The 16,643-nt window shown below is 44.2% G+C and overlaps 1 protein-coding gene across 1 annotated transcript in view; it reads right to left on the bottom strand.

The window, feature by feature from the left end:
• Positions 1–5,083: 5,083 nt before the first annotated feature.
• LOC101984712 (serotransferrin) overlaps positions 5,084–16,643 on the bottom strand; it is a 25,778-nt gene continuing 14,218 nt past the window's right edge. Inside the window, exons 12-17 of the mRNA XM_013354017.2 lie at positions 15,115–15,270; positions 13,605–13,734; positions 10,932–10,996; positions 8,637–8,821; positions 6,780–6,966; positions 5,084–5,283 (exon numbers count right to left, since the gene is read on the bottom strand). Of these exons, the coding sequence (XP_013209471.1) occupies positions 5,249–5,283; positions 6,780–6,966; positions 8,637–8,821; positions 10,932–10,996; positions 13,605–13,734; positions 15,115–15,270 (758 nt within the window). The 3' untranslated portion in view covers positions 5,084–5,248. The remainder of the gene's footprint in view (positions 5,284–6,779; positions 6,967–8,636; positions 8,822–10,931; positions 10,997–13,604; positions 13,735–15,114; positions 15,271–16,643) is intronic.

Raw genomic sequence — 16,643 nt, 5'->3', positions numbered from 1 at the left:
AAAAAAAAAAAAAAAAAAAAAAAAAAAAAAAAATTGAATTGAATGTTCACTTAAGCCAAAGTGGCAGAAAATCAGCGGTGAAGTTTGTAGAACTCAGACATGGAGGGGTTTGGTGTGCTGTGCTGAAGAACCTAGAGTTTATTCAGAACGGAACAAGTTGAAGGTGACATGGACAATTAGCAGATCTACAGAGATCTGACCCTTGGGGGAGAAAAGGCTGAAGCTGGGCTATCAACAGGAGTCTCTTGTCATATTTAGGCAAATGATACCCAGAATCTAACACAGGTTAAAAGTGTGGAATGGAGGGCACAAATTTCAGGGGTGTTTAGATGATAAAATATGTAAGTTGTAATGACTATAAAATATATAGATAATGACTTAAGTAGAGAAGAATAATCAAGGTTTTCTCCTAGAACATTGGTATTGGGTGACTGAAAAGACAAATGTGTATAAACGGACGTTTCCTATCCTGACCAGGCCTGGTCCCAAATAACCGACTCAGAGACTAAATATGAACTATAAATGCTTGGCCAATAGCTCAGGCTTATTACTAGCTAACTCTTACATTTCAATTAACCTATATTCCTTATTTACACATGGCCATGTGGCAGCAACTTTATTAGCATGTCACGTTCATCTCCTGCTCCCTCTGTGTCTGTCACAGACTCCTCTGGACTCCTCCCAACCTCATCCCATCATTCTCAGTTTGGCTTTCCCACCTAACTTCATCCTGTTCAGCTATTGGTCAGTCAGCTTGTTTATTAAACCAATCCCAGCAACGTATATTCACACTGTGTAAAGGAATAGTCCACAGCAAATGTGTCCTTTGGTGAACGGAAGACTTTACTAAGGGAGAGTGAGGCTGTGGACCCAATGAGAAAGGGAAGATAGAATGAAAATTGCCTGTCTGGGTTCTGTTTCAGGTGTTTCTGAAAAATCTGAGAGCCACTCTCAAGCAGGTGGCGGAATAAAGAGATATAAAGTGCCACAAATATGTACTTGGCTCTCATTTGGAGTCAGTAATCAACTGGGCTTCTTTGGGAGTTCCTGAGTCGGTGGCATGGAAATAAAACAAAGGTTTCTGGCGGTTGTTGATAGACTCTTTTGTAGCAGAGAAGCCCCCGTAATAAGGATGCATGTGAGCTCAGGGCTCTGGAAGTGTGGGGAAGTGTAAGTAAGGAAGACTACGGTAACGAGAATGGGACTAATGTCCACTGGTAATGAGCGCTTTCTGGGGTACTGTCAGCGTACTCACTCATCTGTTAAATCCTCACAGCGACTCACCACTCCACCTTTACAGAGGGGACACCGGGGAAGGGTTTGAGTAATTCCCCATGAGCGCATAAGCAGAGGTGGAGCTGGGATTTGATTACAAGCAGTTAGGCTTCTATATACTTAACCTCTTGCCATAATGTGGTAAGATTCATTTGATAAAGGGCTTCAGGTCAAAGAGAAGTGTTGAGGATGTGAGCTTTAAAAAGGCAGGTTATAAATTATTATTAACGGTTAAGGTACCAGGACTATCAGAAATCATGACACATTCTGTTTCTTTTATTTTTATGGTCCTAACACCACACACACACATGTACACACACACACACACACACACACACACACACACTCTCACACACACACACTTTGCTTCTTCTTTAGACTTATCACTTGATGGAGGAAGGTCATTGGTTAATTAAATAAAGAAGCTGCTTGCCCTGATAGGTTAAAACATAGGTGGGAGGAGTAAACAGAACAGAATGCTGGGAGGAAGAGGAAGTGAGCTCAGAGACGCCATTCTCCCCTCTCCCAGGCAGACAAACGCGATGAAGCTCTGACCCAGGATGGACGTAGGCTAGAATCTTCCCGGTAAGACCGGTGCTCACAGATTATTAGAGATGGGTTGATTGGGATATCAGAATTAGCCAGTAAGGGCTAGAGCTAAAGGGCCAAGCAGTGTTTAAAAGAATACAGTGTCCGTGTAATTATTTCGGGTATAAAGCTAGCCGTGCGGGCAGCTGGGTGGCGGGACACAGCCCTGCCACTCCTATTTCAACAATCACTGTTTGAGCCAGGGGCGGTGTTGATACCCATAATCCCAGCCCTCAAGAGACTAATTCAGGATGATGGCCACGAGTTTGAGAACAGTTTGTCTTAGTTACCTTTCTATTGCTGTGAAGAAACTCCATGACAAAGAGAACTAATAAAAGAAAACATTTAATTTGGGGTTCAGGGTTCCAGAGATTAATAGAGTCCATGACCACCATGGTGGGGACCATGGCAGCAGGCAGGCGGGCAGGCACTGGAGCAGCAGCTGAGCGCTCACATGTTAAGACAACAAGCACAAGGCAGAGATAAAGAGATCTACCAGGGCATGATGTGGGCTTTTGAAACGTCAAAGCCTGACCCGGTGACATCTTGTCTTAGTTGCTGTTCTATTAGCATGACCAATTCGACTTATGGAAAGAAGCATTTGATTGGGAGCATGCCTACAGTTTCAGAGGGTGAGTCTGTGAACTTCTTGGTAGGGAGTGTGGCAGCAGGCAGGCATGGCACTGGCACATCAGAATTGCATCCTGATTTAGAGGCAGAGAATAAGAAACTGGGCCTGGTGTAGGCTTTCCAAACCTCAAAATTCATCTCCAGTGACACGCCTCTGCTGTGGAACAATCTTTGTACACTGTGTGTGTGTGTGTGTGTGTGTGTGTGTGTGTGTGTGTGTGTTTTATTCTCACTGGTTAATAAAGAGCTGACTGGCCGATAGCTGGGAGAGTCAGACGAGGAGGACACTGGGAAGAAGACGGGTAGCGTCTCAGGAGTCTCGAGCCAGAAGAAGAAGAAGTAAGACATGTCGAAAATGAGGAAATAAGCCATGAACCACGAGGTAGAACTTAGATAAGAAATATGGGTTAACTTAAGTTGTAAGAGCTAGTTAGTAACAAGCCTAAGCTACCAGTTGAGCATTTATAATTAAGTCTCCGTGTGGTTATTTGGGAGCTGGCCAGTGGTCCCTACAAAAACACACCTCATCCAACAAGACCACACCTCCTAATCCTTCCCAAATAGTTTCACCAACTGGGGACCAAGCATTCAAACATATAAACCTATGGGGTCATTCTCATTCAAATCACCACAGAGCCTAACCTTTATAATAAATTCTACACACACCAAACTCCACCACATGTGAGATCTTGTATCATCCTCTCTTTAAGAAAAAAAACATTGCTTAAACATTATCAGTTGAAAATTTGTTGGGGTTAGATGGTAGAAAGTGTGTTTGTGTATGCCTGTATGCACGTGTGTGTGTGTGTGTGTGTGTGTGTGTGTGTGTGTGTGTATCTTTTAAGACAGGTTCTCATATTATCCAAGCCATCCTCAAACTTGCTATGCTGATAATGACCTTGAACTGCTGAACCTTCTGCCTCCTCCTCCCAAGTGCTAGGATTATTGAGGGTAGATACCTGCAGGAAGTGCAGGAAACAGGCTTAAGAATAAAGAAGTAGTGCTGGAGAGATGGCTCAGAGGTTAAGAGCACTAGCTGCTCTTCCAGAGGTCCTGAGTTCAATTCCCAGCAACCACATGGTGGCTCACAACCATCTTTTAGCCGGGCGGTGGTGGCGCATGCCTTTAATCCCAGCACTCGGGAGGCAGAGGCAGGCGGATCTCTGTGAGTTCGAGACCGGCCTGGTCTACAAGAGCTAGTTCCAGGACAGGAACCAAAACCACAGAGAAACCCTGTCTCGAAAAACCAAAAAAAAAAAAAAAAAAAAAAAAAAGAATAAAGAAGTAAGTTGGCTGAAGAGTTGGCAGGTAGCAGTGACTTACATCAGGGTGGGAAATGACAGAGTTGATGACTAGTCTCTATGTGTTCAACCAACTACTTATTACTGATATATGTGGAGAGTGAGCTGTGTCTTACAGGAAAGTGGACTGAGAATGGGAGGAGACAGGGTAGACAGAGACAGGGGGAGGACTCCAACTCTCTCTGGGTACTGGGCAGACTATTAAAATCTGCTAAAGTCACTGTCCGTGTTAATGTTGTGCTCTTGGGCCATTCTTATTTGAAGCACTCCTTTCAATGTTCATTTTATACAAATAAACGAAGACTTTGGGGCACGGAACATTTTTACTTCTGAATTAGCAGGGCTTACCCAGGCCCTTGCTGTCTTTGCTCTCTGCTAAGTGACAGCTAAGCTCCAATACCTGCAGCCCTAAAGGAGAACTGTAACACTAGAGGGCGCCATCTGGCCTGCCAGCCCGCCTCCTGCAGCATCCCCCTACTGTGGGACACCCTATATACCAAAGCTCCCAGGGACCAACACTTGAGGAGCTTTTCCTTGCCTGTCCACCATGTCTCACTGAGTGATGTAAAAGGACACCAGCCACTGACTAATGACAGAAATCGCTATGTTCTCAGGCTCAAAAGAAGATTTTTAGCAAAAGCTGTTTCAGGTTCGCTTTAAGACCCTGGCTATGGTGTCAAAACACATTAATAAAATTAGATATTCTTTCACCTTTCCCAGTACTCATTGGGGCACTTATTTGTAACAAATTCCTCTTTCTTGCGCCTTGTGTATGCACATGTGCACACACCCACGTGTGTGCCGTATGGATTTGATTCTGTTAGGGTGACTGAGGAGATTCTTCCAAAAGGGACTGTTCTTGGGCTAGACCCTAGAACTGTGTCTGTGGACCCCAGAGCTGTGGGAAAGATTACCTAAATTTTTCTACTTCTTTAAAAAATATTTTTATTTTTTAAATTACTTTCTAATCTTTTATATTATGTGTATGTGGTTGTGTGAGCTCATATGTACCACATGCATGCAGGATCCTGCAGAGAGGAAGAGGGCATCAGAGCCTCTGGAATCAGAGGAATCAGAGTTACAAACAGTCGTGAGCCCCCATGTGGGTGCTGGGAACTGAACCCAGGTCCTCTGGAAGAGCAGTCAGTACCCTTACCCCCGAGCCATCTCACCAGCCCTGACAACCTGAATCTTGAACTCAGAAGACAAGGTTCAGTTGCAAACAAATATAGTCAGATTGTATAAAGAAATCCTGTTGAAAACATTTAGAAAAGAATGGAGCTTGGGAAATATAAAGTCACGGTCATTTTTATTTTGTGCTCTATTACATGGAGACACACAAACATGAAGATGGACCCAGTAGGCCTGAACACCTCAGGCCGCAGGGGCCAAGGGAAGTCCACGGATCACGGGAACACCCATCTCTGTCACAGTGGCAGCCTACGTCTTGGATTTTAACTTTTGTGGAAAGTGCAGGCTTCCAGGAGTCCTGGGAAGAGAAGAGAGAGGTAGGGCCTTCAGAATCCACTTATATTTACACAACGGTGCCAAGGCTCATTGTTCTGCTGCATGTTGTGGCCCATTGTTCCAATGCCCATCTCTGCATGCCTACATAGCTCCTGTGCTTACCACAGGAAGGACCTCGCACCAAAGATGCTGTAGCTGTAACACAACTTTCCTACTCCACGGCATCCTCTACCTTGTTTGTTGTTGTTTGGTTGTTTGGTTGGTTTTTCAAGAGGGTTTCTCTGTGGTTTTGGAGCCTGTCCTGGAACTAGTTCTTGTAGACCAGGCTGGCCTCGAACTCACAGAGTGCTGGGATTGAAGGTGTGCGCCACCACCACCCAGCTCTACCTTGTTTTTAATGGGTGAAGCTCTGCCCCTGAATTCATATAGCTAAAAGTTGTCCATGAAGACTCTTTGCTGAGATTTTTAGGCAGATGGTGGCTAGCAGTCCCCAGCAACTTCTAAGCTGGGTCTAGGGATGGGGTGGAGAATAACAACGTTAGACTGTCATCTTGGGCAGCATAAAGGCCAAGGAAATATTGACTTGGATTTTGTAACAGTGGACATCAGCAAGCACATTGCTTATACTAGAACTGCACTTGACAACCTGTGTGTGTGTGTGTGTGTGTGTGTGTGTGTGTGTGTGTGTGTACATATATACATATATTCTCTTCTACTGTCAGACCAGGATCAGACTCAGGTCATCAAGCCACAAGCTTGATGGTACGAGCTCTTTCACCCACCGAACTGTCTTACCAACCCACACGTGGATACCTTGAAAGTGCCAACACCCTGCAGCAGCGCAGACTCACGCAAACTGTATCTCTAGGATATCAACTTAAATCAGGACCAAGTCTCACCTACAAACTGCAATCAAAGACTAACCACTTTTCACCACATGGATTCTCTCACACCTTCCAAATGCTTCCAGGTGGTTCGATTAATCCCAAAACAGACTGCACAACCACATTTTATTCTGTTTCAGTGCCTGGCATATGACATTCCAGACGGCCTTGACAACTAGAGCTAGCCAGAACTTATCACGACTGCCGTTCTGCAGATCAGACCTGTCTAAGAAACTGTTCCGCAATATTCTCTTTGCTGTGGCTACTTTTCGTGAAAATTGTAGCTGGATGGAATTGAGGAAATGACATCTGCATTTAATTCAGCTGTAATTTAAATTTAAGTAGCCACATCTTGTTAGTGGTTGCCATATTGGACAAGAACCACTGATAAGCTTGGTGCCCTTTTTTGTCTTCTTAGAAATAAGATGGGATTATGTACATCTAATAAGTTCACCGCCCTAGAGTCCTGGATCTGTGGTCCCCTTACTATATATAACCCTCCCTGCTGTATCTCTAGGTTTTATCCTGCCTGTGTGACTATTTCCTGAAGACCACACTTGACTCCTCTGTTATAGCTGCCATTCCTGCCACTGGGTTTGCTTTGCAACTTCTCCACACTGCTCATTCTACTCACGTGAGGTTGAGCATTTTTTCATGTTACCAACAGCTTGGACATAGTCTTCTCCTAAGTATTTTTCCCATGTGGTGCCGTCTGGAACTTTATACAAGCATTTGGTGTCATCTCTGAACAGAAGGTCCTTCGTGTCAGATTTGAACAAACAGAAACTCGTAGAGCAATCAGCATTGCTTCCAAATGCACCCTGTCAAATGAACAGAGAATACCTGTGAACACACATCCCTGAGCAGCGGAAAACGCCGCATTGCAGGAGGCTGAAAACTCCAAGCCAGCCAGCCCTGGAAAACCAAAGGAAAACTCCGGAATACACCTTAGGAACTTTCCACCTCTCTTATGTGCCATTTATACCCACCTGAACCTAAACCACGTGCTTCCACAATTCCCCAAAATCCTCTGAACACCTCTTATTTTATTGTCCTCTGAGACCTCCAACCCCTCTCACTACCCACTCCCACCTTTGCTGATGTCATTTCTGTTCTGTGGCTTAAGTGTCTCAGAGGTGTTCATAGGAAGGAAGAAGAAATAATATGCCCCTTCCAGTATGGTTGCCAAAAAGACATCAGACATGCGCCCTCTCAGAGGAATGGTAAAAAAGAAACCAATAGAAGTTCACGTCTGGATACATTTTATTTGTGTCTTGGACCAGCCACGTAGCTTCTCCCAGCCCAGGGCTGTAAAATGAGGGGCGCTGGAAGTCAGTCTAGCATTCCTATCGCACGCGAGGAGTATTCTTGAATGCTCATGACTATCATCCTGTGCCCTCTTTTTCATTCTAAACTCTGTATAACTGACATAGTATTTAAAAGATCTATGTAAGAAGCAGAGGTTTAAGACACTGTCAAAAGGCTAAAGAATTTCACTCTTTAAACATTGGTAACACTGATAAGAAACTGTTAGCTACTGTAAGATTATTTGACCCAAATCTAATGTCAAACTAGAAACATCACTCGATGTTATCACCAATGTGCTATTAAAAGGGGCTTTTGAAGACATGTTATCCTCTTTTGTTTTCTTTTCTTTTAGAAGTAATGACAGATTAACACGCAGGAAGCTACACCAGAAGGCAGAGTGATGTTTGTGTGTAGAGGGGCTCCGGGGATTCAAGTATTCAAGCAGCACCTGCCCCCTGTAAACTCCTCCCCCAGGCTGTCCCTGACAGGGTTGTTCTGAGGGTGAGACTCTTGTATTTTCCGAACTGTTTTTTTTTAATATTTATTTATTTATTATGTATACAATGTTCTGTCTGTGTTTTCCAAACTGTTAAGAGCATGGTACAACTACTGGTCTAAGCATGAGAAATAGAAATAATTTCTGGTCCTCAAGGTTTGTATGAAAGAACATTAGGAAGCAGGATCATTCATCCTCATTTTCAGAAAAACATACTTGAGGAAAATAAAGGAATCCCTGAGTCAAGGTCAAAGGGGGCTGGAAAGCAGATTCCAGGTCCTGAGGACTCATGGATCAGGTGGGAACTCGTCTCTAGTGACTAGGAATTCCACAGAAACAGAGCCAGGTCTGAGGGATCCAGTCCCAGCTAACACGCTGTAAGCCCCTTTGTTAGACACACATTTCCTACGCCTTTGTGTGCTTACTTCACTTTTTTTTATTAACTGTTTCCGTTTAATATGTAAAGAAACTGAGAGTGGAAAATTTAAGCCATATACATCCAAGATGGCAGGGATAGAAGAGCTGCCGAGTGAGATTTAAACTTGGATATTCTGATCCACAATCTCAGGACTCCAAATTATAGTTTTCAGGAAGCAAATGTCTACACCGAAGCTTTGCTCAGCTCTGAGCTCCAAATAACCTGCCCCAGCTAGGACTAAATGGTGGGAGACCCTGGATGGTCCATACCTGCTGGTTACGTAGCACCGTGCTAACACGGGCTGCCTTCTCTTTCCGGGAGACTACGACGTGGTTTGGAGCTTGGGCCAGGTGGCAGCTGGCATACTCCGTCACAGGCTTCCTGCTGCCATCAGGGCACAGCAGCTCAAAGTCTGTCAGCTTCAGATCCTTAGCCCATGCATCAGGGTTTTTTCCTGGATAGAGAAAAGGGTGGATCAGCTGGATCTGACCATTTTAGTTACTGGAAGGGGGAAAGAAGGGGTAGTCCCTGACTTGCTGGCATGTGGGAAATCTGTGCCTTCTGGCTCACAGAAGCACGTGTGCAGGGTTATGGCAGTGTTGGGAGGAAGGAACACTCAGGTGGTACTCAGTGCACAAGAGATTACTGGTGAGTACTCCTTTCTGATATTCCCTCTCAGTCAAATGAAAAAGAACCATGTTCCATGGGTGTTGTTTAAAAAAAAAATAAGGTCTTCATTTCTATTAAATTCCAAAGGTAAACAACATCAAAGTGTTTATTAAAAGGCCAGGCATGGTGGTGCACACCTTAAACTTTTGCTTTTGGGGGCAGAAACTAATGGATCTCTGTGAGTCTGGGGCCAGCCTGGTCTACATAGTGAGTTCGAGACCAGCCAGAGATACAGAGTGAGGACTGCCTGTCTCAAACAACAATGAAGTTCCAAAGCTTTGTACTTCTGGCTCCAACATGGAGAGAACGTGACACTCTAAGTCAGTTTCCCCATCTCTGCACACATCACATCCCCAGACCAAAGAAAGAAAGAAAGAAAGAAAGAAAGAAAGAAAGAAAGAAAGAAAGAAAGAAAGAAAGAAAGAAAGAAAGAAAGAAAGAAGAAAGAAAGAAAGATCAACATTTTCAGTTTGACTTTATGCTGGCCCCAGGTGAAAACGTCCTGTCTCAGCTGCTTGCTTGCCTTATCTTTTCTGTGTTCTCTTTGCAAAACTTAATTAATCAGTCAGTCAATTTAAACGCCTTTGCCCGACCTGAGGCTTTCCATAGCTCCTCCTGGCATTTTATTTAGCCAGTTTTCATCACTCTCCCATAAAGCAGGATTGCAACCTTTCTCATCTCATTCATTGCTCTCTCAAGAATCTTTCCATAACTGAATAAATACTACGTGAGACCAGAGTGAGGGTATTTTTAAATGTGTTTACTTACGAACTGAAAATCCTCACTTCTGCATTCCCCAAATCCCGCCGGTTCCTTTGACTCCAATCCTTAAAATCTCAATTTCACAATTTGTGTTTCTATCTATGGCTGGTTTTTTTTTTTTTGTTGTTGTTGTTGTTTTGTTTTGTTTTGTTTTGTTTTGTTTTTTGAGCCAGGTTTCTCTGTGTAGCCTTGTCTGTCCTGGAACACAGTCTGTAGACCACGCTGGCCTTGAACTCACAGAGATCTGCTGGCTTCTGCCTCCTGAGTGCTAGGATTAAAGGCGTGCTGCCTGGCTCCATCTATGCCTCTTATACTCATTTACCTATATATGGGTCTACACAATGTTACAAGCTTATAGTTAGTTTTCTTAGCATTCGATCTTAACATAAATAAACTTCTGTAGTTCTTTCTCAGCTACTTATATACCTTACTTTTTTTTCTACCATTATGGAAACCGAGGTCATTCTTTCAAATAACTGGACCTCATTCTATGGTGTGGCATAGAACTGTGTTTTTAAGCCATCCTTCCATTTATAGATATGTGGAGTGTTTTTAATTTTGTTGGCTATTACAGGAATGATAAGTTCTATTGAATGTGAATGGGCTCATGTAGATGTGGAACAGTAAATTCGGCTTAATTCTAATATAACCAAATTGCTTCCACCACCCTGAGTGGTAAAGTCTTGCTTAAGCATGAACAAGGCCCTGACTCCCAAGTACTGTTGTGTTATATGGAGGGACAAGGGGAGACACTGGCAGGGAATTATAACAATGTTCTCTACCTAAAGTCAGGAGCTATGAAAAGAGAACTATGAATGGTGTGCATGTGTGCAATGGGGTTTTCAATGCCAGCATTCTCTGCATAAAAATAGAAGCTTGGAAATCAGAGGTGCTGAAGGAGGTGAAAAGTCAGGTCTCTTAGATAAACTATAGCCAGGAGGCTATAGACTTTGGAGTCTTTATAAAAAAGTGGAGAGTCAAGGCCTAAAAATCAGAGACTTTCTTAGAAAAGCACAAAAGAAATCTAAGGTGACAAAGAACAAGATCAGGTTAACCCTCCGGTGGCAAGAAAGAACCCCAGCAAATCGCAGGGACCCAGATTCTGTAGGGAAGAGGAGAGGGAACACACATACCTTCAGTATTTTGCATGACAGTCTGGTGTTTCACAAAGGCTACATCTCCCTTCTCAACAAGACACCTGAACAGGTCCAGATATGGGGAAGAAAGAAGACAGGAGGTCAGATTGATACATGTCATTCAGAGGCATCGTACAGACCCAGGTTGGCCACCTGATGCCAGCATGGCTTAGGACCATTCTATCACTAAACAACATGCATATTAAGGAAAGCAAAAGCCTCCAAGTTGCTATGCAGTTCCGCAAACTCAGCTCCACACACTACATAATTTTTTCCTTATTCTTTGTGTATGCGGTGGGGAGAGGATATGCACATTCATGTGGGTGTGCATACCTGTACACGTGTGTACACATGTGCAGAATTTGGAAGTCAGCGTTGGGTATCTTCCTTGACCACTGTCTATCTCTTGAGGCATGGTCTCTCACTGAACCTGGAGGAGTTTAGCTCCTCTGTTGGCTAAACTGACTGGTTAGTGAGCTCCAGAGATCCACCTGTCTTTTTCTCCATCCCACACCCACAAGCACTGACACACACATGCTGGTGCCTTTTCTGTGGATTTTAGGCATGCAACCTGAGGTCCTCATATATGTGTGGTAGACATTTACCCACTTAGCCATCTCCCACCCTCTACATCATAATTTTAGTACACTCCTCGGTAGGTTATATCCTCTCCCCAGCATGAACGTAGGCAACAGCGAATCCGTTTTCTAATGATAACCCCCCCATAACTCCCCATTATCTGAAATATGGATGAGAAACTCCATCCCTTCAGATTTTTGAAGCCCCAAATGCCTGTGTAACATTTTTGAGAGACTGTAAATTTCAATCTGTGGTATCCGTACTTCATTTAAAAAATAATTTTAACATCCAGGGAGCATGCAGGGGGGGGGGTGTCTGTTTTGGGTTGTTTGGTTTCCTTTTTTCTCCTTCCTTTATCCCCCTCTTCTTCTATCTATCCTTCTCTTTCTCTCATTCTTTCTTTTTTTTCATTTGAGAAACACAGAAAATATAGTAAACCTGATGCATATGCCCTTGACTCTAGCAAGGCCCATATCCACATCTGAGAAGGGTGTTTCAGATGGAGAACAGAGAGTTCTGAGCCACAAGACAGCTCCCAGAAGTTCCCAGACACAAATACCCACAACATTAACCCTGTTGTGTGTGGTTCCACCATGTTTACTGCAGCCCCTTGAAAGCGGGCACATGCAGGTGTTGAACTAGCATGTGCTTCAGTAACTACGTGCTGATCCAAGTAGATCAGACTCTTAAACATTGGACCCTGTCCTTTCTCCCCCCCCACCTTGCATCCAGAAAAAGCACCTGCCTCTTCCCGCAGTTCTTCCAAAGTCCTGTGGACAGTCACTGAAAAGGTGAAGGGACTACTGTGCCCTAAACTGACTGTGTTTTCTTTAAGAGTCTGTTAGTTTGATAATTCCATGTCATATCTGAGTTTTATAAGACATTTTGGAAAATGAAACCCTTTAAATAGGTTTCTATAAGCAAAGTTTGAGCTTTTCCTTTGACCTGTAGTCCTCAAACATGCTACCACTAGCAAAAAGGACAAGGAAAAGGTCAAAGGGGGTGTATTGCATTCTACATCTCCCAAATCCGGAGACCCTACGTCCCGCTTATCCTCTTTGGTGTGATCGGAAGTGTGTGTGGTGTGGTGCACACTTCCTCTCGCGATTTGTTCTTAATGGCATTTTACTCTTCATTCTGTTATTGGGAGGCTCAATGGTAATAGCATCAAACACGGATTCCTGAGTGACCACATAACAGAAGGTGTGGCTGGGCAGTTAAGTGACTCTTTTTTTTTTTTTTTCGAGACAAGGTTTGTCTGTAGCTTTGGAGGCTGTCCTAGAACTAGCTCTTGTAGACGAGGCTGGGCTCGAACTCACAAAGATCCGCCTGCCTCTGCCTCCCGAGTGCTGGGATTAAAGGTGTGTGCCACCACTACCTGGCCAGTTAAGTGACTCTTGCAGAGCACCTGAGCTCTGCTCCTAGCACCCACACCAGGAAGCTCTCAACCGCCTATAACTCTAGCTCTGTGGGATCTGACGCCCTCCTCTGGCCCCCACAGGTAGCCTGCACACAGCTCACATACATATATGTAATTCAAACGTTAATATTTAAGTTTAAAAAATGATAGAGATTCTTTAAAATATCATGGTAGAGAGGAATTTAGAAATCATGTTCTTCATTATTCTCTACTTCAAAATGAGTATGGTTCTTGGTTAGCATGAAAAGCTTGAGCCAAACCCCTGGCTCAGTATTTTGTTGATTATGGAAAGGTAGCATTGCTTTGGCGCTAGTGACATTTGGGAATTTGTTTGACTGTAGAGATTTATCTACTTCCATCCCTTCATTGCTGGAGGCATCCTCTACCAACATCACCACCATCAGAAGCATCTCTTGACATTGCCAAGCCAACAGGAGGCAAACTGCCCCCAGTCGAGAACTGCTACGCAGCATCCCCTGTCAGTCTCACTGGCAGAGCTCTGTGGGGACCCAGAGGCCCCTTCACACGGCATCTCTACATTTGGTGGGGAAATCTCTCATCCTAATATGTGCAACACTTAACAGACCAATACTATAAGACCTCATCTCACTTCCTAAAAGAAATCTGGTCAAGACTAAGGCATCATTATATGTTAGGATTGGAAAACTCACCTGAAAGCCCCTGTGTAGCCAAAATATCCCTCCTTGTTGTTCGGAGCACATTTGTTTGGGCCCATGCACAGGTCACAAAGAGTGGAGTTCTTCTCATATCCAGGAGCACAGCCTTGACTGAAATATTCATCTGGACCCAAGAACAAGAGAGAGTCAGTTTCTTCGTGTGTCAGTTCTAATGACTTAGTTAACACATGACAGGGATTTAAACAGTTCACTCTGAAACCTGCCACCCACCAACCCAGAATCACCAGACTGAAGGCCTTTGAAAGAAACCTATCAAGGATGGGAGAGGATCTCGTGAACCACCCACTTCCAGCTGGGGGGGGGGGAGGTGGTAGGGGGCTTTGAGCACCACCATCTCCAGCCTGTAGAATGAAGAAATGGAATTTCTAAGGTTGTACCACTGTTTTTGTTTCTTTGCTTTGTGTTGTGTTTGTTGGAGTTTCTCCTTTCATTTCAAAACTGAAGAGAAGAACAGGGAATTTCCCCTGCATTTTGGCTGCATCCATGACTGTGAAAGTCCAGGAGGTCCCAAAGGGTCCAGGGGTCAGAGGTCAGGAGCCTGTGTTTTGTGCCCATGGCTCCAGGTGGGCTTTGTTTCTGAGGTACCGGAGCATCTTAGCTTAGAGATGCACCCTCATTTCCAGTGCCTCCATATGCTAGGGCTGCGGGGATCACAGTCAGGTTTATATAGTTCTCTCATTTTTAAGGAGTTGCCCAAATTTGGAGGCACTAGGAAAGAAGAACTTGGGAAGCCAAGAGAAAGCAAAGCCGTTGTCAACATGTGTCTGTTGGGATCTTCTACTCAGAAACTTAGGAGGTAGAGACAAACTCCATTCAGGATCTTCAGAGGACACAGAGTAAACTGAAGACTCCTAGGAGCTGAGCAGGAACTTGACCAACACCGTAAGAGACCCAGGACCCCCCCCCCAATAATCATATCATAGAACCCCCACAGCGGGGATCGCGTAGTGTCTCCCCAATGTCCATTTCCCTTCGCTCCTCAGTAACACAAATCTAGCTTGATTTGTGGGAGGTGTGTGTAGGCAGGTGTATGATAACACACCTAAGATCTGCACAATAGGAAGTTATAGCAAAAATAATTGCTCGGATATGCAGAAGGCTCCTTTCAAACACGGATCACAGCTGGTATAAACTTCCATTTGCTCTCATTCCTGCCCTGGAAACTATAAGACAGCTTTGAACATGGACATGCTCTGATGGGAACTATGGAGCGGGAGAAAGGAAGAAGACTTCAAGACCCTATCAGCCATGGAATGCCCACATCTGGTCTTCTTCGTGGGACAGAAGAAATGTAAATGTATATTCACTGAAGCCACTATGTGCAACTGAGACAAATCACGCCCACTCCATTCCCTGGCTCTATAGCCCTTCCAGTTCTTTCTGCTATTTCCTAGAGGTTTGCTTTTATGAGACTTCACGTGTACGGACCTGGATCCCACAGCCTTTCTCTACAATGCCAAGTTCCTTTCCCAGCTCTGCTCACCAAACTTGCAGCTCTTGGTCCTACTGTAGAGCAGGCCCATGGGGATGTTCCAGCCAGCAGTTCTGTCTACTGCGGTGTGGCAGGACTTCTTGCCTTTCAGATTCTCCCAGGTGATGCCACGGTTCGATGCCTTCACCACTGCCACAGCATAATACCCTACAGGAAAGATGCCCCAAAATCATTATTAATATCTCTGGGACCTCCCAGAGTATATGCTTCCAACACATGCCACTGTCTTCATAAAACAGCAATGATGTCCTAAATAGCACACTGTGTCATGAAAGGAACTCCCCAGTAGTGGACTCTGGTGAAGAACAGCACAGTCTAGCAGGAAGAAGTTCAAAAGCAAAGCACTAAGATCACGTGGTGCCCCGTGATCAGGTACAGTTTTTAAATGTTTTATCTATCAACTTAAAAATAATGGGTGTGGGAGGGATGGGTCAGCTGGTAAAGTACTTGCCCTGAGAGCATGAAGCCTGGAGTTCAGTCCCAGAACCCATGTAAAAAAAGCCAGGCATGGTGGTGTGTGTATGTGCCATGTGCCTATAATCTCAGGAAAAGGAGTATGAAAACAGACAGATTCCTGGAGTTCACTGACAGCCAGCTTTACTTACTAAAGGGGCTCCAGGCCAATCAAAGACCCTATTTCATAAGACAAAGTGGATGACTTCTGAGAAAAGCCACTTGAGGTTGACTTGTGACCTCTACACGACGCATCGCAAACACGCACACGTGCCCACATACACATGGGAGCCCAGACAATGTGAAAATAAAAAGCAAAAGTGCTAACACATTATCATATAGAAACGGCTGGCCCAGAATCCTCACCTGTGTGCATAAGGCCAAGGTTATTGAGTTAGAAACCTGTAACTTACTTTCCAAAGTATTAAATCAGAGAAATTGATGCCAGAAAGTGAATGTAATTCTAAGAGTTTATAATGAACATGCCTGGAGGTTAATCAGACCAGACATTCTCTCATAAGGAGACTATAGTTTTATACCAGAGCTAATATGCAAAATGGAAACACCAAGAACAAATCGGTTGTCCTTTTCGGCAGTACAAACATATCCTCTGATATGGGCTAGAACACCAACCTGTTTTCTTTTTTTTTTTTTTAAGATTTATTTATTATGTATACAACATTCTGCCTCCATGTATGCCCACACGCCAGAGGAGGGCGCCAGATCTCAGTACAGATGGTTGTGAGCCACCATATGGTTTCTGGGAATTGAACTCAGGACCTCTGGAAGAGCAGCTAGTACTCTTAACCTCTGAGCCATCTCTCCAGCCCTGTGGTCCTGTTTTCATTTTAACTTATTCAGAATATTCTCCCCAACAAAAAACAATCCTTGTTATCCGTGGAATAATAACAGCTCTTTTTAGATATGCTATAAGTCAGAAGTTGTGTTTAGTTGCGGGGGCAAGGCCAGAATTGTACACTCATGGTTCCGTGGAATACAACCTAAGGAGTCTGAACACTGGGTCTCGGTGTCACGTGAGTGTCACGCTGGTGTCAGGCTTCCTGCTC

The sequence above is a fragment of the Microtus ochrogaster genome, unplaced genomic scaffold, assembly GCF_000317375.1.
Source record: "Microtus ochrogaster isolate Prairie Vole_2 unplaced genomic scaffold, MicOch1.0 UNK24, whole genome shotgun sequence".
NCBI lineage: Eukaryota > Metazoa > Chordata > Mammalia > Rodentia > Cricetidae > Microtus > Microtus ochrogaster.
This window is presented reverse-complemented; position numbering and strand designations above follow the sequence as displayed.